Source organism: Sarcophilus harrisii, chromosome 4 (assembly GCF_902635505.1).
Source record: "Sarcophilus harrisii chromosome 4, mSarHar1.11, whole genome shotgun sequence".
Taxonomy (NCBI): Eukaryota; Metazoa; Chordata; class Mammalia; order Dasyuromorphia; family Dasyuridae; genus Sarcophilus; species Sarcophilus harrisii.
Window position 1 is genome coordinate 38,353,406 of NC_045429.1, and position 25,507 is coordinate 38,378,912.

At 39.9% G+C, this 25,507-nt stretch overlaps 2 protein-coding genes across 3 annotated transcripts in view; one reads left to right on the forward strand and one right to left on the reverse strand.

Annotated features, from left to right (window-relative positions):
* HS2ST1 (heparan sulfate 2-O-sulfotransferase 1) overlaps nt 1-17,972 on the reverse strand; it is a 204,350-nt gene extending 186,378 nt beyond the window's left edge. For both annotated transcript variants that reach the window (XM_003767323.4, XM_012547588.3), the window contains exon 1: nt 17,821-17,972. In XM_003767323.4, the coding sequence (XP_003767371.1) occupies nt 17,821-17,944 (124 nt within the window). In that variant the 5' untranslated portion in view covers nt 17,945-17,972. The remainder of the gene's footprint in view (nt 1-17,820) is intronic.
* A 709-nt stretch (nt 17,973-18,681) lies between these two features.
* SELENOF (selenoprotein F) overlaps nt 18,682-25,507 on the forward strand; it is a 44,480-nt gene continuing 37,654 nt past the window's right edge. Inside the window, exon 1 of the mRNA XM_003767322.4 lies at nt 18,682-19,058. Coding sequence (XP_003767370.2) covers nt 18,984-19,058 — 75 coding nt within the window. The 5' untranslated portion in view covers nt 18,682-18,983. The remainder of the gene's footprint in view (nt 19,059-25,507) is intronic.

Sequence of the window (25,507 nt, forward strand, 5' to 3'; positions counted from 1 at the left end):
TGGTCTCATCTTTTTGCCCAACTTTGCTGCACCATTCTCTCTCCCATGAAGTGCTCCTTCCTCTTCCTTCTGTCCTATTATACTTACATAGGCTTCTATAAAGACTGGGAATCCTCTTGGTTTCTACATATATGTTCATCTCTCTCTCTCTCTCTCTCTCTCTCTGAGACAATTGGGGTTAAGTGACTTGCCCAGGGTCACACAGCTAGGACGTGTTAAATATCTGAGACCAGATTTGCACTCAGGTCCTCCTGACTTCAGAGCTGGTGCTCTATCCACTGCGCCGCCTAGCTGCCCCCATTTCTCTTTTAATAAATCTAATTTTCACTTAAGTCAATCCACAACATACACAAGCTTTTTGAGACTTCAAGCATTTGAGTCATTCACAAAGTCATTTCCACCTCTCAATTAGTAATCAAGTGCACTGGAACAATACACAGTAGAGGAAAAAGTGAGGAGGTCCTATGGGCATAAGTTTCTATCTGCAAAAAGATGGAAAATATTTTTAAGTGTCTGTGAATCTGCTCCATAAAGTTCTAAAATACCTTCTCAAGGGCAAAATAAATTGGAAAAATTAGCAAAGCTGTTAAGTTTGTGGGTAAATGAGATGGTGGTTGGATCTGCCTCCTCCAGACCTTCCAATGGCCAAGCAGAGTCCTGTCTACCCCGCTGCCCATGCCCACTGGGCACCCAAGCATCTGTGCTGCTGCCATTCCAGAGCAGCATGAAGAATAATGCAGCATAGAATGGTGAGCTCAGGTCAAGACCAAGGCTCCCCCTGAGGCAGCTGGTGCTTCCCAGGAAGAACAGTCCAAAAGGTTAGGGATGGCTTCCCCCACCTTTTGACCTAGGGATACCTTCCCTTTCCCCACCCTCCCTTCCTGCTATGCCTCTCCTCTCCCTGCATTTTGTGGATTATTTCATAATTACTATGTTAGGAAAAATGCATCTTATCAGAATTAACTATAATTATATTTATATTCAAATATAAAAATATTTTCTATATAAATAATAAAAATAATATTAAAATAATTAAATATAATTATATGTATAATTAATTATAAAGAACTGGATACAGAAAAATGCATTTCTAGCAATCTGTAGAAAAAGATTAGTTTTTGGTGGTCATGGGGCATAATCCCCTATTTTGCACAGTTTGCTGTATCAATATTCACATTTTTTACTTTCCGCACTAATTTTAGGAACATTATCCCCACTAAAATTGAGGATTCATTGTAATTATATAATGTTCTTGTTCTACATATAACTTGAGATTCTCAGCCTAGATTTTCAAATTGCTTATGGGTATTTACTAGTCATCCTCTAAGCACCTAAATACTTTTATTCACTTTTAATACCTATTAGTGACATCCAACTTCTTTTCCCTTTTTATAATGGTCTTTAATTTTGCTTTACCAATTTACTTTCCACACCCATTCACACTAGTCACTAGCAACCAAATCTTCATCAGAATCTTTTCCTCATTTCCTTTTCCACCTTGGATTGAACCTTTGCCCGACTTCAACTAGAGCTGTTTCTCCCTCAATTTCAATTTCTTAAGTTCTCTCCAATTTCTCCTCCCCAAATTCAAGCTCTGTCCTCAGTAAAAATTCAAAGCTCTCCAAATCACTTCCACAATTTCCTTCACCTCCTTATTCAACTCAAGTCTTTCTCCAAGCTTTTTTGCCATACAACTTTCCCCTTGAGAAGTTTGAAAAGTCTTGGGACATTCTTAGTAATTAGTTGGATGAATCAATCGATCATCTGGAGAAGATGGGGATAACATGGGCTTCAGGTACTTACTACTTCTACTCTGAACATCAGCACTTTTGTTACTGCTGGATCTCCCAGAACAAATATACATGTGCAGGAATCCACTGAGAACAGCTTAAGTTTTCGCCTTTGCAGAAAAGTTCATGGCCCAAATTATTACATCAGAGGCTTTTCTCATCTCTTCTGGTGCCAGATCTGCACCAAGATCTCATTTTCTGAATATATTTTGTTGGGAACTTATTTATTAATATGCTATTGGAAGTATCCTCTTAGCTACTGAATTATTAACAGGAAATAGATAAAATAACCCAAGCAGTATTAGGAGTATTAATATAGAAAGTGAATAGATTATATAATAAATGTATGAACAAAACAGAGAATAATCATTGAGATTTATATAAATTCAAACATTCATTAAGTGCCTACTATATGCACATACAGTATAAGTCCTTGGTATACAAACCATTTTTGTGGCTGGTTGTGGTTTGTGTTTGGTATACAACACATTTCTTGCCTTCAAGAAGGATATAATTCAGGCTTGTGGGTAGAAGGGAAATTGGAATGACACATGTGCATACATAGCTACTCTGCCCACATTAAAATACAAATAAGCACCTAGAAGAGATGAAACAGGTCTTCATCAGAAATTTGAGAAGTGAGGTAGATCTTTTCCAGCAGGGTAAGGCAACTGAAGCAATAAAGGAAGGTTTGAAAGAAGAAAAGGCACCTGAGCAAGGCCATCAAGGAAGGGCAGGAAGAAGACAAGAGGCAATGTGTTTTAGGAATGGATGAAAGCATACAAATCCATAGACTTAGCAAATCATGAGATGTGGGCCTAAAAGAAGAATGAAAGATGACTATCAGGTTTCAAGATGTCAGCATCAGTGAGTTAATGGTGGTACCACCCAATGAAAGAGGAAAACCTCTTTAGGAAAGATTGGGATGGGAAAGATTTTATTAAATTATAAATTCAGGTTTGGATGAGTTTAAGGTATCAATGACACCCTAATAGATAATAGAACAGAAACACAGAGCAGAGAACATAGGGATCACAGATTTAAAGCTAGAAGGGCCATTGAGATCATCTAATCAACCTCCCCGCCTCCCCCATTTTACAAGTGTGGAAGCTGAGGCAGAGAGGCAAAATTGCTTACCCAAAATCACACAAATGGTAACAAAACTGGGACTCAATTCAGTCTTCCTCTAATTCTAACTTATTTTTCACTGAGCCACTCTAACTTGGGAGTCTTTTTTAAATAGGTAACAATGAAATAACATATTCATGTTACAGTAGGCCTAGGAGCGTAACTGGTGAATCAGTCCATCAACAAGCTTTTACTAAATGCTTATGTGCCAGACACCTTGCAGACAAAAACAGACCTGAAACTGTCTCTGACCTAAAGATGTTTACATTCCATCAGGGGAGACATGTGTCTGTAATAATGTCTACAGAATAAATACAAGGTAATTTGGGGAGAAAGATACTATTTCTCAGAAGGATCAAGAAATGTTTGATTCATGAGGGAGGGAAGAGAACCAGCTCAGTCTCAAGGATGCAAAGTCTGATAATCTATTTCATGGCATGAAAAAGAGGTATACTGTATGTTTTATTTCTTTCCAAATTCTTGCTAGCTTGCTGGGTTGCAACATCCTAAAAACTAAATACCTTTCCAGGCTAAATGCACCTTATTCCTCTTCATGCAGACAAACTGGCCCACACTTGACATTACTGCCACCATTGAACAAGGTGTATGTATCGGGCATTCTGTCCTTCTCACCACCTCTTGAAAGTTCAACCTCATGTGCCATCTCCTACCAGAAGCTTAGTTGTTAACACCTCTTGACTTTAACTCCCTCTTCACACACAAATTTTCCCAAATAAGCTCATTTATTTATAATCTCTAGCCCCCAAGAAAATGTCATTTCCTTGAGGGCAAGGACTATGTTTTCCTTTTGTTCTTGTATTCTCAGCACCTAACAATGATGAAGGGTTGGATTAATTCAATTAAATTAAAAGGGTTTAATCTTTGTGTGGCTTCTGAGAAGTAGTTCTTCTCCTAGAACTGTAATATCACATACGTGGACATTAAAGTTTTTCAGATTCATCATTTTAAAATATGGTTTTGGGGGTAGTTAGGTGGTGCAGTGGATACAGTATCAGCCCCCTGACATCAAGAGGACCCGAGTGCAAATCTGACCTCAGACACTTAGCACTTCCTGTTTATTTTAAAAAACAAAAGAAATAGAAAAAGAGGAGGGAGGGGAATCAACCCAACTGATGAATATATTTAAAAAGTCTAAAACCAAGTACAATGTGCTTATGGACTTTCCATCTCAGCAGAGACCTGAGATGGGAAGCATCTTTTCATCTCTTCCTTCAGACATGATTGTTCTTTATAACGCTGCCACATTCACTTTTGATTTGGGGAGCACAAAGTGCTTTTCTTTTACACAGCTTTGGCCAATGGTATACTGTTTTCTTAGTTCTGCTTACTTTGGCCTTCATCAGTTCATAGAGCTCTTCCTAAGCTTCTCTGTATTCATTATAGTCATCATTAATATACTTCCTTTACATTCATGGACTACAATTTATTTAGTCATTCTCCCATTCGTTGGGCAGCTACTTTGTTTCCAGGTCACTGCTATGTCAAAGAACTCTGCAACCCTCAGGGAGAGAATTGTGGGAACTGAATGTGGATCACAACATAGCATCTTTTGTTGTTGTTTGCTTGCATTTTGTTTTCTTTCTCATTTCTTTTTCCTTTTTGATCTGATTTTTCTTGTGCAGCAAGATAATTGCATAAATATGTATGCCTATATTGGATTTTTTTTTTAACCATGTTTAACATATATTGGATTACTTGCCATCTAAGAGAGGAGGTGGGGGGAAAAATTGGAACACAAGGTTTTGCAAGGGTCAATGTTGAAAAAATTATTCCTGTGTGTTTTGAAAATAAAAAGCTTCAATTAAAAAGAAAAAAGAAAAAAATGCTCTGCAACCAATATTTGTGCTTGAAAAGACTGTGTACTCATTAGATGCACTCCAGCTATCTCTTTTTTTTCTATGACCCCAACTTCTATGAGATGGTATTGACAAATCACAGCTGAAGGCTCAAAGACTAATACTTGAGATTCTTAGAAGAGAGCGTATAAAGACGGAAGAGAATGTGACCCAAGACAGAGCCCTGAGAAGTACTCATCCATAGCAAGAGGTCAAAGAGGAGCCACAAGGAAGAAATAGCCAGCCAGACAGCAGAAGAGCCAGGAGTGTCCCAGAAATTCAGAAAGGAAATAATATCAAGCAAAAGCCAACAGCATCAAATGTTGTAGCAATGTCAAGATAGATGACCACTGAGAAGACGACAGTTTAGAAATGAAAAAATCAACAATGACCATGGAGAGGTCAGTACCACCGTAGGGATGGAAGTCAAATTACAGAATGAGGATATGAATGTAAGAAGTATAAAATACAGTTTCTAGAAATTTGGCAATATGAGGGAAGAAAGAAAAGAGAAGATGAGATCATAGATCAAAAGAAGGTTTGTTTTTGTTTATTTGTCTTAGGATAGGGAAAACCTGAACATATTTGTAGGCAGAGAGAAGGAAGCAATAGAGAAAGAAACTGATGAGATATTGGAGGGGAGGGGGAGAGAAAGAGGATGATTGCAGCTAGAGAAAAGTCTTGTTGTTGCTGTTGTTTTGGTGGGAGAGGGAGCAGGAGAGGATGGAAAGGAAGATAAGAAATGACTCCTACCTTAGATGGTGAGGATGTTTAGAATTTCAAATGATTAGAAAGGGAAAATGAAGAAGTTCACATAAATAACCTCATTTTCTCAGAGGCAAAATCATCTACTGTGAGATAAGAGTGAGGTTAAAACTAGAGGTTTTAGGACAAAGTGGAAAATTTGGAAGAACTCCCACGGGGAATGTCATAAGAAGTCAATAGGTCAGTTCTTATCAAAAAAATGAAAAGATCCAGCTTGAAGTCCAGAGGCTAAAATCACCTACAGTGCTGATATCAAGTAAAAAATGTGAGGGAAATCCTAGTCTAAAAACAGAAAATACCCCCAAATCAATGGGGAATTATGTGAAAAAATTCCACATTCAAATCATATCTTTTACTTTTAAAAACCATCCAGCCCATTCTTTTAGCTAAATAGGACACTCCAGCAAGGCAGTTTCCTATCCAAAAATGGGACTTTTATATTACTATTCAAACAACAAAACCAAAAAATTCTAGTTACAATTGTCTCTATATATATATATACTTTTAATGTACAAGATAAACATAATACATTGTGTCCAACATAAAAACTCATTTCTTTATTACTTCTATTTTTAAAAGCCAACCATGGAAACTAAAGCTTCCTAATATTCTCAGAGTGACATTAAATATATTTTAGAGCTAGCAACAGATTTCCCACAGTAACAAGGTAAAGGGACCACAGTAAATCTTTTCATGTTTTCCAATGTTAAAGATTTAAATCACATTCCCTGCTTACAAATATACACTATTTAGTGGTGTGTTTTCATATATATCTGTAAAATTGAAGGATAATCCTGGGATTAGATTGTAGTGTTTACATAAATTGAATTACCAAAAACTTGGAACCTCCATTAGGCAGGGTAAACAAGTAAAGCTAATGTTTCACTCCTAGAATCTGGATCTTTTAAATATAAGTCTGAAAAAACAAATCTAGTTTCAAAGCTCTACTTTACTGCCAGAAATAAATAGTAACAGAAAACCACCCATATTTGAAAAGCAGTCTTTTTAAAGGTGGACAAAAGCAGTGAGTAGAATAGTTCCTAAAATCAAAATAAAGATCCTATTCTCAAAGACATTTTCAATCATCTCTCTTGAGTCCTTCATATTAATCTCACACATTCATGAAATGCTACCTCCCTCCAGTATGGATCACTACTGCACTGCTATTGGCAAAGAATAAGAACACACTGAAGCATCATTAAGAAAAGCTACCTTTGGGCCTACTAGGAAAGTGGTCTTTCTGGCAGGGAACATTAAAAAAAAAAAAAAAAAAAAGATGCATTATGCTATCATAGGGTCCAAAATAGTGACTCTGAAGACATCCTGGGAGGGAGGCCCAATTAACCCATGACTGATGGCTCCTGGAGGTTTTACATATAGTGTTACTAGACACAAGGACTAATTCACTCAGGGACTCCCCACCAGCAATTCCATAATACCTGCAATGCTGCCATCATCTATTTCATAAGATGGCTCTTCCTCCCCCCCCCAAAAAAAAAAATTCTTTTGATGTAACATATGATACAAACTGTCAGTTGTCAAATTGTCATCACCAAATAAAGGTCTAAATGTATACAGTTTCCTTAGGAAGTAAAATTGTTGCCGAGAGAAAATTCAGGCAGAAAGATGGTCTAAACAGATTTTACTGTATTTTTCCAGCAGTATACAACAGCAGTAGGCTTGTTTATGTGTTTTCAGGGGAGGGGGGAGAAGAGGGAGGGATGAGGGGGAGGTGAGGGAGAATGCAACTTTTTTTTATGAACAGCAAATTTTGAGTTGATCTATTATGAGTCAGAGTTCAATTTAAATGGTTATTCACTTTGACTTCCTGCCAAGGCATCCCATTTCTCATTAGATAAACTAACTATATATTCCAATAAAATAGGAAACAGTCTTTGCAGTCTTAACTGTACAAAAAGCTCTCCAATAATTCTGATTTGTAAAGAATTACAAGGGATGAAAGTATATAATTAAGGAAAAAAATACAAAAAAGTCCATCAGTCAAGAAGCATTTATTAAGTGCATACTCTGTGCCAGTCACTGTGCTAAGCACTGGGGGTAAGAAAAAGGGCAGACAGTCAAGGAGTTCACAATCTAATGGAGGAGACAGCATGCAGGTACCTTTGTAGAAACAAGCTTTAGATGGGATAAACTGAAGATAATCAGTAGAGGAAGGTTTACATGAAGGGGACCGGTAAAGAGTCCCTGTACAAGGGACTTCAGCTAGGATTTGAAAAGAAGCCGGAGACAGAATGAGCGAGAAGATTCCAGGCGAGGGTCAGTCAGACAAAACATCCAGAATGTGGAGATGGAGCATCTTGTCTGACACTGCAGCAAGGAAACCAGATGTATTACTGGACCTCAGCTCTCAGGAAGAGGTGAGGGGTGAGAGATGGAGAGGAAGATATAAGAAAACCAGAAAGATAGCAGGCCTGAGGGCTCTGAAGACAAACAGGATTTTTCTATTTGTTCCTGAAGGTGATGAGACATCACTCAAGTGTGGGATGAGAAGAATGACTTGCTCAGATCTGTACTTCCAGGAAAATCAATTTGACAGCTGAGCAGGGAACAGACAGGAGTGGAGAGACTTGAAGCAGATGGAATGACCAGAAGGTTCCTGAAATAGTTTGGGCAGAGGATGAAGGTGACGGGGCAATGGAGAGAAGGGGGTATATGAGAAATATATGACAATGGTTAAAAAAAAAAAAAAAAAAAAATCATCAAGACTTCCCAAGAGATCGAGTGAAGAGTTGAGGAAGACACTTCTAGGATGTACCATAAACCCCTAAGGATTATATCAAGAAGGTTAAAGCTTTCAAAAATACTAAGGACGAATTTTTAAAAAGAACTTTTTATGTATGTTCTGAGCAAAAAAACAAACAAACAAACAAAGAATGGAAAGGTACATTGATTGAAGCAGATGTCATAGTAGACTACAGGGAAACAAGATCACTGACCTGCTTTGCTGCTTACTTATTCTCTATCAAGGCAAATACTCCTCAGAAAGTTATAAAATGACAAAGTTCAGAGGGAAGTGAAGAGGACAGATGAAGAAACAAGATCGTGTACTTGCTCAAAATGAGTTCAAGTCTCCAGACCAGACAGGGAAGTCAGTCCAGATGGGATCCTGGAGGCAATGTCCTCCCCTTCATTTCCCAAACCCACAATCTGCCTTTCTACTCCACCCCTCAAGTGAAATGACTCTACAAGGTTAGCGAGGATCTCTGGCAAATAGAATGGCCTTTTGTCAACTGCCACTCTTCCTTGACCTTGCCGTACCATTTTATATAGTTAACCATCTCTTCCTCATAACTTTCCTCCTTAGGTTTTATGCCACTGCTTTTTGCTGGTTCTCTTGTCACTCTACAAGTTTAATGCTAAGAACTTTTATGTTTTCACTCTCATTGAGTGAATGTTTTCTCTCTCATTTCACCTCATCATTAACTGTGAGTTCAACTGCCATATCTTGGCAGATAACTCACAAATCTTCACATTGTTATGGTGGTTTTCAGTTGTGTCCAACTCTTCATGACCCTATTTGGGGTTTTCTTGACAAAGTGTGAGTGATTGGCCAATTCCTTCTCTAGCTCATTTAGTGAATGAGGAAACTAGGAATAACTGACTTGCCTGGGGTCACATAGCTAGAAAGTGTCTAAGGCCGGATTTGAATTCAGGACTTTCTGACAACAATGCTCTATCCACTGCACCATCTCGCAACCCTTCCCTATGCATTCCTCATTCTTCCTGTGAGTTCCAGACCTGCATCACCATTCATGCATTTCCAACTCAACATGCCTCCAACAGAGGTCATCTGTCCCTCCCCTCCAAAATACCTGATCCCTCTGCCTAAGTGTAGAACAAATGCTTGACTGTTTCCTTCTTTTTCTCACACTTCCACTTTACTTCTCCTTCACATAATCTAGATTCCAGTCAAACTGACTTACTACCACCTCTTCCCAATTCACAACATTCTTTCTCTTTGGTGCCTTAACAAAAGCTATCCCTCCCCTCCTTAATCCGCTCCAAACACCAACAAACACACACACACACACACACACACACACACACACACACACACACACACACCCTACTCTCCAGCTTGGAATACTTTCCTTCAGATTCTAGGACTCCCAGGCTGTACCCCAAATGAAGTAACATTGGTAAAGCTCTTTGCAAACCCTAAAGAACTACTATTTTTAAGCTATTGTTTTTATTAATAGTATTCCCATCCCATTTTTTAAAATTTAGTTTGTATACCTTTTTGTCACTCACATGTTAGGCACAAAGTAGGTGAATCAGTGATTCTAAGAGTCACTTCTCTCTCCTCACCTTTCTTTACTTCTCAGCAACCTCCTTCACATGGGAGCAGCACATTTTCACCTTTCTGGCTCTGCATGACAGTATCCTCTCCCAATTTCTTCCTCTTCCCTGTGTGACCACTCCTCCAAAAGTTTCCTTTGCTACATCTCCATCCATGCCAGGCTCACAAACCACAGATGTCTCCGAAGGCTGGAACCTCTTTTTCCCTCTGTGCTCATCTCATCAGTGCCACTGGTTTATTTGTCATCTCTACACAGAAGATTTTCAGTTTTATTAGAATCCAGCCCAAATCTACACTTCCAAGTTTCACATCACCAATTGCCTCCTAAAATCCTAAAATGGATATTCTCTAGGGCTTTCAAATACGTGTCCAAAATAGAACATATCTTTCTCCCCAAACCCTCCCCCTCCCTAACTTTCCTGTTATAGTCCAGGACATCATAGTCCTTCCACTCACCAAGGCTGGCAATCTAGGTGTCATCCTCAACTCCCCACTAGCGCTCACATGCTGTCAAATCTCATTTCTACCTTCACAAAATCTCCCTGAAACATCCCATTCCCTTGGCTCATAAGCAACCATCTTATTGCAAAGCCCTGATCACCTCTTGCCTAGACTCTTGAAGTATACAGGGTGTTCAAGGAAGACTATCCCCTTCAGTGTGAAGATTTGCCAAGCCCTTTACAGGGTTACTCAGCCATCTTTGGTGTCTACCTGGCACTCAATTCTCACCTGTGGCTTCAAGAAGATATAGCACTGGGGCAGCTAGGTGGCACAGTGGATAGAGCACCAGCCCTGAAGCCAAGAGGTACTGAGTTCAAATCCGACCTCAGACACTTAATGATTCCTAGCTGTGTGACCCTGGGCAAGTCACTTAAGTCCAAGCATGTGAAGATCCCACCAGCAGAACGGGCACAAGAATAATGTGATCCGATGGCCCCGAAGGAGACTGAAGCAGACACCAAGAAGTGCCGAGAGTAAAGTCAAACATGGAAAACACCAAGATCAGCTGCTGCATGCCTGGCCATCAACAAGCCAGCCTAACTTTTGCCTTGCCACTGGACTCTGATGACTGTGGAGGAAAGAATGAGACTGAGGACTTTGTTCAACTCTAACTCGCTTACATCCAAGTCACAAAGAAATCACTAGTGATCTTCTGGGCCCTCTTTGAAAACAAAGTATGAACAGCAACAACAACCTTTTAAAGTCTCAAGTTTCTCCCCCTCTTGATTCATTTCTCCAGTCAGCTGTCAGAGATTTTCCCAAAGAGAAAGTCAAACCATATCAGACCCCCATTCAATAAGCACTGACAGATACTCATATCTTGACTTTCAAAGATAAAGTGTGAAGTCTTCCTAGTGGCACTGAAGGATCTTCTCTATAATCAGACTCTTTCCTATCATTTCAGCCTTTTTATAGCTTGGTCACACACTCTACAATTCAGATATTACTTGGGCTTATTAACTTATCCTCACAAAGGATACTCCATCTCCCACTACTTTGCTTTAGACATCCACCATTGCATCTTCCTCCTAACTCCTCTGACTTCCTTCAAGACCCAGCTCCAATTTCATCTTCCATGGGCAGCCTTTCCCAACCTTCCCTGCTGCTGCTAATGTCTTCTCTCTTAAATGAGCTTCAATTTGTTTCACACACACACACATTCATTCTCATATTCATATTCTCTCTCTCTCTCTCTCTCTCTCTCTCTCTCTCTCTCTCTCTCTCTCTCTCTCTCTCTCTCTCCATGTAGAAGATAAATGAAGTACTTATTAAGTACTATGTGTCAATCATTAGGCAACTAAGTTAGAACTAAATAAAAGAGCAAATTCCTAGCCTTAAGAAGTTTACAATCTAGTTGGGGGGAAAAAACATAACTAGATCTGGGGGTTGGGAGGCAGTGGAAAGTCTGGAGAGTCATAGGAAAGAACTATGAAAGGCTAGGACCTTCCAGAAATGGTGATTTGAAGCAGGAAGTGACCAACCAAAAGGAAATGCCAGGAGGGCAGAGGCATCTCTAGAGTGTGAAGGCTGCTGGAGAAAAAAATGAAAAGATAAGTACACCTAATTCTTTCTCTCTATGTTGTCTCCTCCTTGTTAGCTCCTTGAGGACAAGGAGAGTTTTATGTATCTTTATATCTTCAAAGAAAACATGACACATGGTACGGTTAACAAATGCTTATATTACGTGTTCATTATGTACCAGGCATTGAAATTGAGGAGTGGGGACTGAGAGGGAGAAACCTTTACAAAAAGCTTTTTCAATAGAGCTGGCTAATTATAATCTTTAAGGTTCAGAATTATAATTCTTTTTGGGTCAATTTCAAAAAGAAACAGGGTCAATGGCACATATAGGATGGGGGCAGGAAAGAAGGGCTTAAAAAATCACATATTAACATTTTCTGTGTTCTATTGTATTTTTATTTTATCAAATATTTTCCAAGTACATCTTTTTTTTTTTCCATCTGGTTCAGTGGGGGTATGTTTGATACCTTTGTTTTAAGGAACTAGAATGAACAGAATTGGTCCCAGGAAGCTGGAAACAGGCAAAAGACACCATTTTGAAGAGCAGAAACTCAAATTAGGGAAATACGGACTATTGAGCTTAACACTGTTCTCTGGAAAGATTTTATAATTAATTACAAACAGCTGTTTTTAAGCTCTTAGAAAAAGAAGAGGTAATCACGAAAAGGTAGTGTTTTTGTTTTTTGTTTGTTTGTTTTTTAAAGGGCATTCAAACTAACCTCAATTCCCCTTATGATGGAATCAGAGATATTGAACATCAGGTTATTTGGACTTCAGCAAGGATTCTGGCCATCTTTCTTACTGTAGAGACATGATCATGATGAAACACAAAATAGCTACCAGTTCAATTGAATATAGTCCAAGTTAGATCAAAGCAAATAAGACAAGAGTAGCGATAATGTCCTGCCATTTAGGAGGGGGGAAACTTGTCTAAAGTTCTAGCCTTTGCCCTTTATTATTCAACATTTTTATCCATTACTTAGATAAAAACGCAGCAGGCATGCTCATAAAAATTGAAAGGAAAATAAAGCTAGAAAAGCTATTTAATATTTAGATGGAAAAAAAGGAGGATTCAAAAAAATTTTGATAAAACGGAAAGATAAGTCCTAAGTAATAGATACTAGTTAATGGGACCAAATGTAAATCCTTGGACTTAGCTTCTTACAAAATACTTATGTACCCAGGAAGACTAGGGATACCTGGAGTAATCATTTCAGATAAACTCAATGTAAACCAACAATATACCAATAGTAGGGTTGCTAAAAAAAACACTAATGTACGTCTAGGCTCATGAAGAGAACAGTATTCAGCACTACAGAGCTAAAACTTCACTCCAACCTTTCCTGGGCAAATTAGTACAATGTTCAATGTTGGGCACCAAAATCTGAGATACTGACACAAGGGATCCAAATTAGGAAGAGGGGGGAGAAAAAACTGGTGTGGGTGGGGGGGAGAAGAGGGAGTAAAATCCATGCCATAGGATAAATGTTTAAAGTACAGGGAATGTTTATAATAAAAGAACAAAGTTGCAAAGTACTTATGACAATGCTTCAAATATCTGAGGGTATATCCTGTGGAAGAGTTAAGTCTTGTGTATATTCTTTCCAAAGGATACACTAGAACCAATGAGCAGAAATAAAAAGCAGATTTCAATATGAAAACCTTCCTAATCTTATTTGTGTTCCAGACATGGAATGGAAAGTCTTGTGAGGTAGTTGCTAATAACTATTTGAGGTGAGTGCCTAATAACTGAGAATATTCAAGCAGAGGCTTGCTAAGAACTTACCCAAGATGCTAAGCTGGGCAAATAATTCTTACATGATGAGGTCCTATTGTAAGGCTCTTTTGCTCAGGGTAACAACACTATTTTCACAGTCCCCTCCGGAACAAACTGCTTCCTTCAAATCTTTGATTTTCATAAGTATTGTTTTGTTTGGAAAAAAAAGTAACTTTCGATTCTATAGCACAAACATATTAATTTTCAAAATAGAATTATGGATATGATCAATTTTGACAAGAGACACTGTCATAGCAGGTCTTTCAATTGAAACACAATCTGAAATCAAACAGTATTCAGGGACTAGTACACAATGTCCTTTCTTATCAAACGGAAAAGCAAAGAGAAGTTTCTTGGAAGGAAGCATTTTTCCAATGGAGTTCTTTTGTATGTCAGAATGGAAAGAGGACTTCATCAATTTTGAGAGGCAGGTAATTTTTGCACTTAGAGAAAATCATGAACGTGTGCTCTGTAGAAAGGGGAAGTTGTATATTTTCGTGCTCTCAACACAGAATCGAATCATGTCCATTACACACATACAAAAAAAGGACAACTACTTAACTAATAGAATTCTTTCAGTTTACATTACATTACATCAAGTCTTTCATGCCAGGAGTTGGATTTTCCTAGTCCAATGTCTACAGTTTATTATAAAAGAGGCACATTTACTTCTGGCCCCATACAATTAGCCAAAAAAAAAAAAAAAAAAAACTTGCAGAAAACAAAATTTTAATAGGTCTATTAGTAAGTAGACCTATTAACTAATATCACTTGAAAAAAGCCTAAGGCTCCACATATGCAGATTTCTTCATGGGCAATAATTTAATAAAGCATTTGAAGATTTCAAGCAAAATACAAGTTGAAAGGTAATGTGTTTCCTGAGCTATGTCTGTAGCATACTGAAATTATTACATTCTCCAGTATATCCTCGGAAATTCTCATGTTCCCGACTGCAGCATTTCTTGAGGTATTGAATGGCATGATGTGACTGACAGATATCCTTTCTTTCTTTAAAAAAAAAAAAAATCTTCACATAGATGATGGCTTTATAACATTTCCTGAACAACAAAACAGTATCATACATGCAAGGAAAATAAACATACCCACTTTACAGATAAATAGTAAATTACATAGCTTGACAGTCAGGAAGCCAGCTACCATTGGTCTTTTTCTCCTTTAAAATCATCTTGGAAACAACACTCAACTCAAGTGTTATATTAAATACTTTACTTTCTTCAGGCAAGAAAGGAAAATTAAAAGTTGAGTAATTTTATATAAACACTCCAACAGGCTTCAAATCTGTAGTGTCTACATGTTAATATGTTACATATTAAAGTTCTCATTTTAAGTGCGCATGAAGTAAGCCTACCAAATACTTTTTGTTCATTAAAGCTGAATGAAGCAAATTAATGCAATAATAGTAATAAAGTACATTTGTAAAGCACTTTTGAGATCTGAAGAACACAAGGCACATGGTATCTCCTCTGATCCTTAAAGTAATCCTGAAGTAGATGCTGTTATGATCCCAGTGACACAGATGTGGTAGCTGTGGCTGAGAGGCTGAATAGCTTGGATTGATATAGACAATATCTGATTGATACAGGATTAAAATTCAAGTCCTTCATGCCTCCAAATCCAACACTCTCCATTAAGCCAAGTTGTTTCCTATAAACTATAGAGATACAATTCTACACTAAAACTATAAAGATAAAATGATATTCAATCAATAAGCATTTATTAAGCACCTTCTACAGCCATCTTTGTAGAGACAAAGATAAAACTTTCAATTTGAAACAGTGGCTACCCTCAAGAATCTTTCAGTCTTTAGAAAGTAAGAGTAAACAAGAGGAACAAATATGAGTATGTACAAAATAGAAATTAATTTGGGAATCAAGGCATTAATGGCTGAAAGATTGGTGGGGAGAGGTAGCTAAGCCTTGAAGGAAACCAATTCCAAGAGGCATATTCTGAGCAAGAAAACAAAGGGAAAGGTCCATTCTTTGAAGCAAATGGGGTAATATTAATAGATGACAAAACAGCAGAATTATTCACCTCACATCCAACACTTCATCTCCTAATTCTGTCTTTGTTGTTCCTCACTCTTATAATATACCCTGCTCCTCTCACTTCTCTAGGCCAGTTTGGCTGAGTGGATATGAAGCATAATAGAAATGCAAAGGTAGGTGGGGAATCAGATTGTGAAGCATCCGAAATGTCAAAGGAGTTTATATTTGACCCACAGGTATCAGGGAACTGTAACTGCTTGCGTTTATTAAGGAGAATGAACTAAGTCACCTTGGCAACTGAAAGGAGAATGGATTAGAGGGGGGGAGAAACTTGAGCCAAAGAGACCAAAGAAAGGGCAATGGACAGAGTCCTGGCAGGAGGGATGAGGGCTTGACCTGAGAAGTAGCTGTATGTGAGTAAAGAGAAAATGGATGTGAGATGTGGAGGGAGAAAGGCCAGGATGTGACTACTGACTATTGTATACCTAAGACAAAGATGGGTGAACAATTGAGGATTATGCAGAGATTTTGAACTGATTTAAATCAAAACATATTCTTTTTAGTGAATTAGATCTACATACTGATGAAATCCAATAAAATGAAGGTAATATCCTTATCAACTGCATTCATGTACAAGGGCAGAGGAGGATTAATAAACATTTGTTCAGCTCTTTTTCTAGTTTCTAAGTACATCTTTTGTCACTCAGACACACTGATATTAACTGTTCCTTGTTACAATGATCTTGAAAACTTTCGGTAGTTTTCTAGAAAATATACTTCAAAACTGGATATACTCATGTCAGCTTAATTCAATTCAAATATTAAAGGCTTGTTATTTGCAAATGACTATACTTGGGACTGGGAATATAAAAACAAATTGTTTCTGTCTTCAAGAAATTTACATTCTGGGAGGAAAATTATGAGTAAGTTTTTCATTCTAATCTAACATGTACTATGACAATGAGTAGACCTAATAGGCAGCTTAGCATGGGGGATATAAAGTCTAACACCAGGAAAACCTTGGATTCAAGACCCACTTTTAACATATCCAGTCAATAAAAACTCTGTTCTAGGCAGTTCTCTGAGATCCTAAGTTGTAGAGAAGGTGCTGAATTCCAATGATAGAAGCATTTTCCATACCTAAAAGTTCTCAGTACCAAAGAAATCATAAGTCCTTTCCCTTACCCATTCCTAAGCATGTATCTTCATTTTTTTTAAAATAATCCTTTCAGTTCTTTATTCCAAAGGTTGTATAGTTCCCAATCTTTATTTAAAGTGGAAGGAGCACGTATTAAAGTAATTAGCATAAGGTTACAAGAGCTTCACCAATTTTTATCTACCTAAATCATGTCTTCCAGATTTTTTAATGTAAATTTACAAGCCAAAATAAAGCAAAAAAATTGAATGATGAGGTTATCTTAAGTGTCTCCAAAGTATCTCCCCAAATGAAAAGCACCCCAGCTAACATTTTCCTGTAAATTCATCACAGTCCATCAAAACTTCCTAGCTCACTTCAAACACAATTCTACACCAGATTCTCTCCACTAGCTGCTCATGGGTCTCTGTCTGCGTCCATCAGAATGGAAGCGCCATGAAGGTAAGGGGCTGTGTTTCTTTTTGCTTCCATATTTATATTCCCAGAGTTTAAAATAGTGCCTGGCTCTCAGAAAGGGCTTAATAACAGTATGTATGCACATTCTCTCAACTTCTTAATAACCTCCCAACACCAATACACGCTTGCGTTCTCAAGCAGCTCGATCCGATTAAGTCGCTTTGGAAGCACATAACCTTCCTTTCCCTCCAGAAAAAGCAGCAGAAAGCGCCACATCCGTCCAAGTTCGCCCCATCTCACTGGAAAGCCACTTGTGTCTCAATGCCTGGCCGAAGTCTCGGGACGTTCACCCGGGATCCGCAGCATTTCGGACTCCCTCCTCCCAAGACCCTCCCGTCCTCTCCCGCCCCCTCCGAGGGCTCAGGGACTCCCAGCCGCTCCCAGGGAAACTGACCAGGGTCAATTTCCCGGCTTGCTACAGTTGCGGCTCCGGCGGGGAAGCCCGGGTCCCGGCATCGGTCCGCGCTCCCGCCCCAGCCTGCCTCCCCGCAGGAAGATTGCGGCCGAGGCCCCCCGGGGGGAGAGCCCCTTCTCTCCGCTCACCTAGCTTGGAGCGGGACTCCTCCAGCTTCTGGATCTGGTTCTCCAGAAAGAGCATCGCCACGGCGAAGGCCAGCACCGCCAGCAGCTGCAACTTGGGCGGCATCATAATCCTGAGGAGCCCCATGAAACCCGCCGCCGCCGCCGCCGCCGCTCGGGATCACGACATACCGCGGGGGGCGGGGAGCGAGGCCCCGGGGATCCGGGGGGCGCGGGCGCGAGGCACCGAGAGGAGCCCGGCGGAGCGGGAACGGAGCGCCGCAGCGGCGAGAGAGGAGGCAGCGGTGCTGCCTCCGACCCCCCCCCCCTTCCTTCCTAGCCTCCCTCCCACCACCCACCCCCGCCCCCAGGCACCAACGCCAACGCCGCCTGCGCCCGCTGCTCCTCCTCAGCCTCAGCCGCAGCCCCGACCCCAGGGGCCCCCGCGCTGAGCAGGGCTCGGGCTCCGCTTCCCCTGCGCCGGACCAAGCCCGGCACCCAGCTCGCTCGCTGTTCGCTCCCTCGCTCTGCCCACCCGCCTCTCTTCTTCCTCCACTGCCTGCCACCCTCCCGGAGCCCCGCTCCAACACCGAGGCTGCGACTGCGCCGCCCTCGGCCCCGCCCCCAGGTAAGCCCCACCTCCTCTCCAATACGCATTCACGCACGCTGCTCAGCAGCCCCGCCTCCCGGCCTCAGCAAACATTCCTCCCTTCCCTCCCCAACCCTCCCGCAGCCGCTTCTGGACCCGCCTCTGCCACCTTAATTGCAGTGTTCTTTCGCGCCGGATTACGATTGGTTTACTCAGCTGCCATTAAAATTAGCTCAGCAGGTGACTGGCTAAAAGGAAGCGACAGAGAGGCGGGGCGAAGCTAGAGGAAGGAACGAACGTTTTAGGAGTTGGAAAGAAATGCCATGAATGAAACTGAAGGGGCCCTCAAAAGGAATAGAATCATAGGAGTCCTAATAATGTGCCTGACTGTGAGAAACAAGAACAAAACAAAAAGACCCTCGTATCCCTTGATATTTTAGGGGACCCCCCCGGGAGATCTTCATTCCATCATGTGACTCGCTATGAAGCTACTGTGCGCGGCTAGCGGAAAGCTAACGACCCAAAGCGTCAGGCCCCACGCCAGACACCCTAAAGAGGGGTCCTCGGGATTCATCAGGACCCGAGGATAACGGCGGCGATGGCGGCTGGTGAGCAGCGGTGGTTCCCCCCGGCTTTCGGGCTGCGATTGCTGCTGGTGTCGCTGCTGCAAGCGGTGAGTGCTGGGCGCCTCCGTAGGGGCCTCTGGGCCTGGAACGAGAGGCTGGGGACCCGAGACGACCCTTGGGAGCCGCGACTGAGAGCGGCCTGGAAGCGACTGCGGTCCGCGGGCTACGTGGCTGCTACTCGGCCCCGCCCGCCCGGTCTCCCTCCGGTTACTCTTGGGTCGCGTCTCGCTTCTCCCGGATGTCGGATCCCAATTCGGCCCGCGAGGCCCTGGGCACTTATCGACGAGCACTCTGAACCGTCTTCTCTGGGGATTTTAAAAGGCGGGGAGGCCGCAGGAGTCTTGTCTCCTCTAACTAGATAAAACACGGGCATCCAAGATAACAGGGAGGGGAGGCTGGGAAAGTGCTCCGGAGGCCGTTAGCCTGGGGGGGGAGGGGGGGCGGCTCGTGACCCGACCTGGAGTCGGGAGATGAGAAGAACCGCCCGCGGACACCTTACCCTCCATAACTCATTGTCAATTTCTTTCCTCTGGTGTGTTTGTTTCTTTAAGAGAAGCTCCTGGTGCAACATGCATTGGACTGGAACTACGGTTCAAATCCTGCTTCAGATACTTAGGAGCTCTGTGACCCATGGCCTCCTCTAGTTGTACTCGCTTTCCTCTTCCGTGAAGTACGAATAATAACGCTTCACGGGATGGTTTTGAGTATCAAATGAGATCACAGGGACAAAGCACCATGTAGTTGCTAATTATTATTGTTATTTTTATTATAGTAACTTTTTCTTGACAGAACCCATGCCAGGGTAATTTTTTTTACAACATTATCCCTTGCACTCACTTCTGTTCCGATTTTTCCCTCCCACCCTCCACCCCCTCCCCTAGATGGCAAGCTGTCCTATACATGTTAAATATGTCGCAGTATATCCTAGATACAATGTATGTGTGCAGAACCAAACAGTTTTCTTGTTGCTCAGGGAGAATTGGATTCAGAAGGTAGAAATAACTCGGGAAGAAAAACAAAAATGCAAACAGTTTACATTCATCTCCCAGTGTTTTTTCCTTTAGGTGTAGCTGCTTCTGCCCATCATTGATCAATTGAAACTGAATTAGGTCTCTTTGTCAAAGAAATCCACTTCCATCAGATCATATCGCCATACAGTATCGTTGTTGAGGTATATAATGATCTCTTGGTTCTGCTCATTTCACTTAGCATCAGTTCATGTAACTCTCTCCCAGGCCTCTCTGAAATCATCCTGCTGGTCATTTCTTACAGAACAATAATATTCCATAACATTCATATACCACAGTTTACCCAACCATTCTCCAATTGAGGGGCATCCATTCATTTTCCAGTTTCTAGTTGCTAATTATTTTTATCTTCGTATGTGTACCTGTAGTTATGTGATAGCGGGGATTGATTGTTCAGGTACAGATTAAACTGAAATGTTTCTAAAGTTCTTTCCAACGCTTGAGAATTCTAGGATTCTGGAAAGACCTTTGGATATTTAATTAAAGGAAGAGGATTTCACTTCAGGCTTTTGCTGCCTGAGTCTTGGATATCAGCCTTCCCAGGTCTCACTTAGTTTCATCATATGTAAAAATAAGTTGAACTATGTCTCTGACACAAAATCTGAAATGGAAAAGACATTGTAGGCCATCTGATCCTAATGGTTCCTCAGCAAAAATCCTCTCAATCAGCAGCCCCCATTTTTATAAAATTGTCGGATTAGTATCTTTTTTCCCCTATTGATTTTACACTTCTTAAAGGTAGGAAAGGACACAGTGATAATGAAGTGCTTGATGTGTGGGGGGAGGGCTCAAAAGAAAACAGTTTTGCTCTAAACTATTGAAGGAATATAGCATGTACAGATATAAACCAAAAAAGAACATGATTTTAAATCCTAATAATGTGGATAATCAGGAAAGGGTCAGGAGATGGCACCTCGGTTGCCCTTTGGCAGAAGCCAGAGATGGCTTAGAGTGATCTTCCAGCCATTGGGAGCCAAATATGCCAAAAAAAAAAAAAAAAGCAAGATTTAGCATATTTTGCATATGGGGAACAGTTCTCACAGTCTAAACTTTCTGTCTCCCTGATATTTGGTAATTGGTTGTGTTCTATTTAGCCCAGCCCTTCATTTTACAGATAAGGAAAAGTTAAAGATTACAGAGCATATCCAAAGTCCTGCAAGGGACAGGTGGCATGACTAGAATTCATAGGTAGCCTCTCTGACTCCTAGTACCACACTGCCTTTGCTAGTCCCTAAGAGAAGAGACCTCAAGATTTCAGTTCTTCTGGCCTTCTTAATCTCTTCCTGCCAGCTCCTTCTGTCCCTTAGCTTCATGTCCCAGGTCCCTTTTCATTCTTTTCTTGGGTCCCTCCCCCTCCGAATTTGTAGATTGCAGCTATACTTTCTGATTTTAAACTAGGATAAATGCTGGAATAAGGGCTTGACTTCTTAAAAGCAGTTATTTTAAAAGATTAATAAGCATGAATATTGACTACCTAACTAAAATTGTGTAGTAATAATATCAGTGGCTCACACGTAATTCAAAAAATACTTTCTTCAAAATGTCTTATTGATCATTCTTTAACGTCACCACTATTTCCCAGTAACTCTTATTCCACTCCTTCTCTGCCCCAGTAGAATTCTCCCTTATAACATCTGTTATACATTTAAGCAAACTAAATCAGCATGGCCATGTCTGAACATTTACACCTCATTCCACACTTGTAATCTGCTGCCTTTCAGCTTTAAAGCAGGAGACACAATAGTGCTCTAAAGTTATGATTACTCATGACATCAGTCTGAATTCAGAAATTTTCAACTTTTTTTTTCCTTTAAATCCAGATGGTCATTTTGTATTTTCTTCTGGATCTTCACTCTCACTTTTCATCAGTATTTTTTAAGTTTCTCTGCATTCATATTGTTTGTTTCAGCACAGTAACAATTCCAGTTTATCCACTCACCAGTCTGTTAGGCGCTTTTTTCCTTCGAGTCCTCTGCTGCCCCTCACAAATGCTACTACAAATAATTTTTGTATATGATCTCCTTACACTCTATCTATGAAGGACACAGCACAGCCAAAGGGTATTACAAAGTGCTTTTCATATAATTCTGTGGAAAAGGTAGCACAAATATTTAACCCCTTCAGAGGCATTTGGATTAGAACTCGGGTAGTCTCATAAGAAATTTCACACTCCACCCAGTCTGCCATACTTAACTTTTCCACATTGAAATGTGAGTGCACATCTCTTTAACATTTGACACAAAATTACAGTGTAAATTAATATAGGGAAATCATTTCCATATTCGTTCACAAAAGTATATTCATCCTCCCTGTGATAAGGCAGCTAATCTTCCACTTAGCAACAAGGAAGGACTTCTGCCATGACCCGACATTCGTTCATGGTTGACAGGATTTTTAAGAAGGCCTTTATAAATGTAACTAAAAGATCCTTAAAATCATAAAATTTTGGATCAGGACAGATCCTTGATTCTCTCCCTCTCGTTTTGTACTCAAAATGACTTGTCCTAGAGATCTAAGAAAGAGAAGGGTTATGTGCCCATAACTTTTTAGTGCTATAGAAAATGGAAGATGCCCATCAATTGAGAAATGGCCAGATTATGGTATAGGACTGTCATGGCATATTTTTGTGCTGGAATATAAGGTGAAAGGAATGGTTTCAGAGGGTCCTGGAGAAACTTGTATAAACTGATGCAGTCAAGGTAGCAAAACCAGGAGAACAATTTATACAGTAACAACAATTGCAAAGACAGACGACTTTGAAAAACTTGAATTCGGAGCATTGTGATGCCCAAACATGATTCAAGAAAATTGACAATGGAGCATGCTACATACCTCCTAAGAAAGATAGCAGATTTAGTGTGCAGAGTGTGATAAGTGCTTTTTTGTTTGTTTGGGGTTTTTTCCATGACCAATACTGTCCATATTGGTTACTGGAAGTTTTTTCCCCTCCTATTTGGGGTGGGGAGGAAACAGAAGAAAATAAAAGTATGTTTATTTAAAGAAAAAAAATTATTTAATGATTAGCCAAAGTTATGGGGCAAGTTAATGGCTAACTATAACTAGACTAAAATACATATCCCTTAATTCTCAGTGTCTTGTCTTAGAATGGCTCACAGCTTTACCCAAAAGAATTTTAGGTTGTGTGGCTTAAGTACAAATGGATACTATACTCATTCAGTATTTTTGTATTTCAATAAACCTCCATATGTAGAAATTTTAGAAATACTTTTGAAATAATGCTACCTAGCATGTGCTTAATAGAAATACTGTTCCTTAAGGGGGAAGTTCCCCCAATATTGAGGGAGTTGATAGCGGGAAAGTTCCTTGATAGACTCCAGGTTAAGAGGTTTTTTGATAGCATCAGATCGTTATGTACAATAATAGTTTAGAAAAAAGTGAACTTTCTCCTACATTTACTCTTCCACTTTTTAAATTATGCTGCCTCCCCAAATGAATGAAATCTCACCTTGCTTACAGATTAGTTTAAGTTTTGGGTAAAAAAATATGCAGCATGGTGCAATGGAGCTGTATGGGTTTGGGAAGCAAAGAACCTAAGGTTCCTTGTAACTTGACTACCTATTGTATATGTGATCCTTGGCAAGGCACTTAATCTTGTTGGGCCTCAGTTTCTCAATAAAATCAATAGGTTACACAATTATTAGTTGGACTATTAAAGATAACTAAAGATTGTCTTTAAGAGCTCTTCCAGTACTAAATCATGTTATGTTCTTCTCTAAAGTGTCATGTTCTCTGGGATCAGGTTTCTTGGGGGCCTTCTGGAGGCAGCCTCAGTTTCAATTCAAAGTAATCACCCCGAATGCAGGAGTTAAAAGTCCAAATCCTTTATTGTCTCCTTCAAAGTTTTATCTCCCTCACTTGGTGCTCAGCTAGTTTTTCTTAGAGGCTTTCTGTAGTCTTGGTTCCAAGAGCTTAAGCTGCCTTCTCTGGCTTATGAATCTCCTCAACTTCAAAGATTTCTGCTTCAGTCTCCAGCCAGCACAAAGGTGGAAAATGGAATGAATCTGTCTCCTCCTCTGAGACCTTCTAGTGGGCTTCTGTTCTAGTGGGCTTGTCCTTCTGGCCCTGAGACTTCCTCCTTATATGCCCCACACTGAGTATACACCAATCATATCACTAGGAAACCATTATTTGCTGTAGGATTAAATCACTTCTAAACTAGATTTAACCACTGTCTCCTCAATTCCACTTGTTTCAAGTTCTGGCCCATAACATCTTGTAGGATCAGATCAATCATACTGACCCATGCTAAATTAGATAATTATTGTCTCTATCAATTCCACTTATTTAGTACCTTGTAAGAATCCTAACAAAATCATATGATAAAGTAAGTTTAGATAGAAGTGAGCAAATCTTAAAATTTTATCCTTATTCTCATTTCTCCCTTTCTGCTAATATCAAATATCTTTTACAAATTCCTTGAAATTCAATAAGTTATAGCTCATATGAGTTCAATCTCATCTTATCCAGGACCTACTTAATTTATGCCATCAAGTGCAAAATTAAAACCACATAACATCTGTAGTGGCACAAATAAGATTTGAGTTCAGGTCAACAAATGCTAAATGTGATATTCTCTAAAGCAAGAACTGAGTTTGAGTTTTCTCTTTTGAAAAATATTGTACACTCAGATTTTAGGTAATAATCAAAAAAATTTAGACTACTTTTTTTTTTTAACCCTAAATATGTTTGAAAATATCTAGTATGAAAGTGCTAGCTAAATATAAACTAATGCTCTTATGCAATTTTACTGCACATCAAAACATATACCTTAAACTTAGTCCAAAGCTAAATTTCCTCCCACAGAGTAGTATTAATTACTTAACCTCCAGGATTTACACCCTTTCTCTTCGTTGTCACTAGCTAAAATTTGGGCATCTATTAGCAGCAGTGGTGGCTGTATTGTCACAAGGATAAATGGCCAGTTTGTATTCCAATGGTAGTTTTCTAAGAGTGCCTCTGTGGTTTTCTAGGGTCCTTGAAATTACAGTAAATTGCAGCTTACTACACTCTGGGTTCCAGGATGCTTTATTTTAAGGTAGAATGCCCAGATCTAGAAGTGAAGAGCTATAAATCTCAAACTAGTGGTTCTTTAAGGTGAAAGTGGCCTCATGTACTCTGTAAAGTGGTTATTTTCTCCAAGAGTACATTATAAGTGTTCTTAATCTTCAGGAATAGGGTATTCAGTGTGACTTTGGGGAGTTGTTTCCTGGGGCTCCTCAAATTTGAATTATACAAATCAAATTATCATCTCCGACAATGTGTGGATGGATGTTCATATAGCCGTAAAAACAAAATCATGATACTTATGTTTTAATCCAAAGCTGTTTTTTTTTTTCCCTTCCTGACAAGTAAGAGCATACAGAGAAACAGTTAACTCCGATTCCTAGGCATGTATAGGAATTAAAATTTATACTTAAAAAACCTTTTGTTCCAACTTTTTCCCTCCT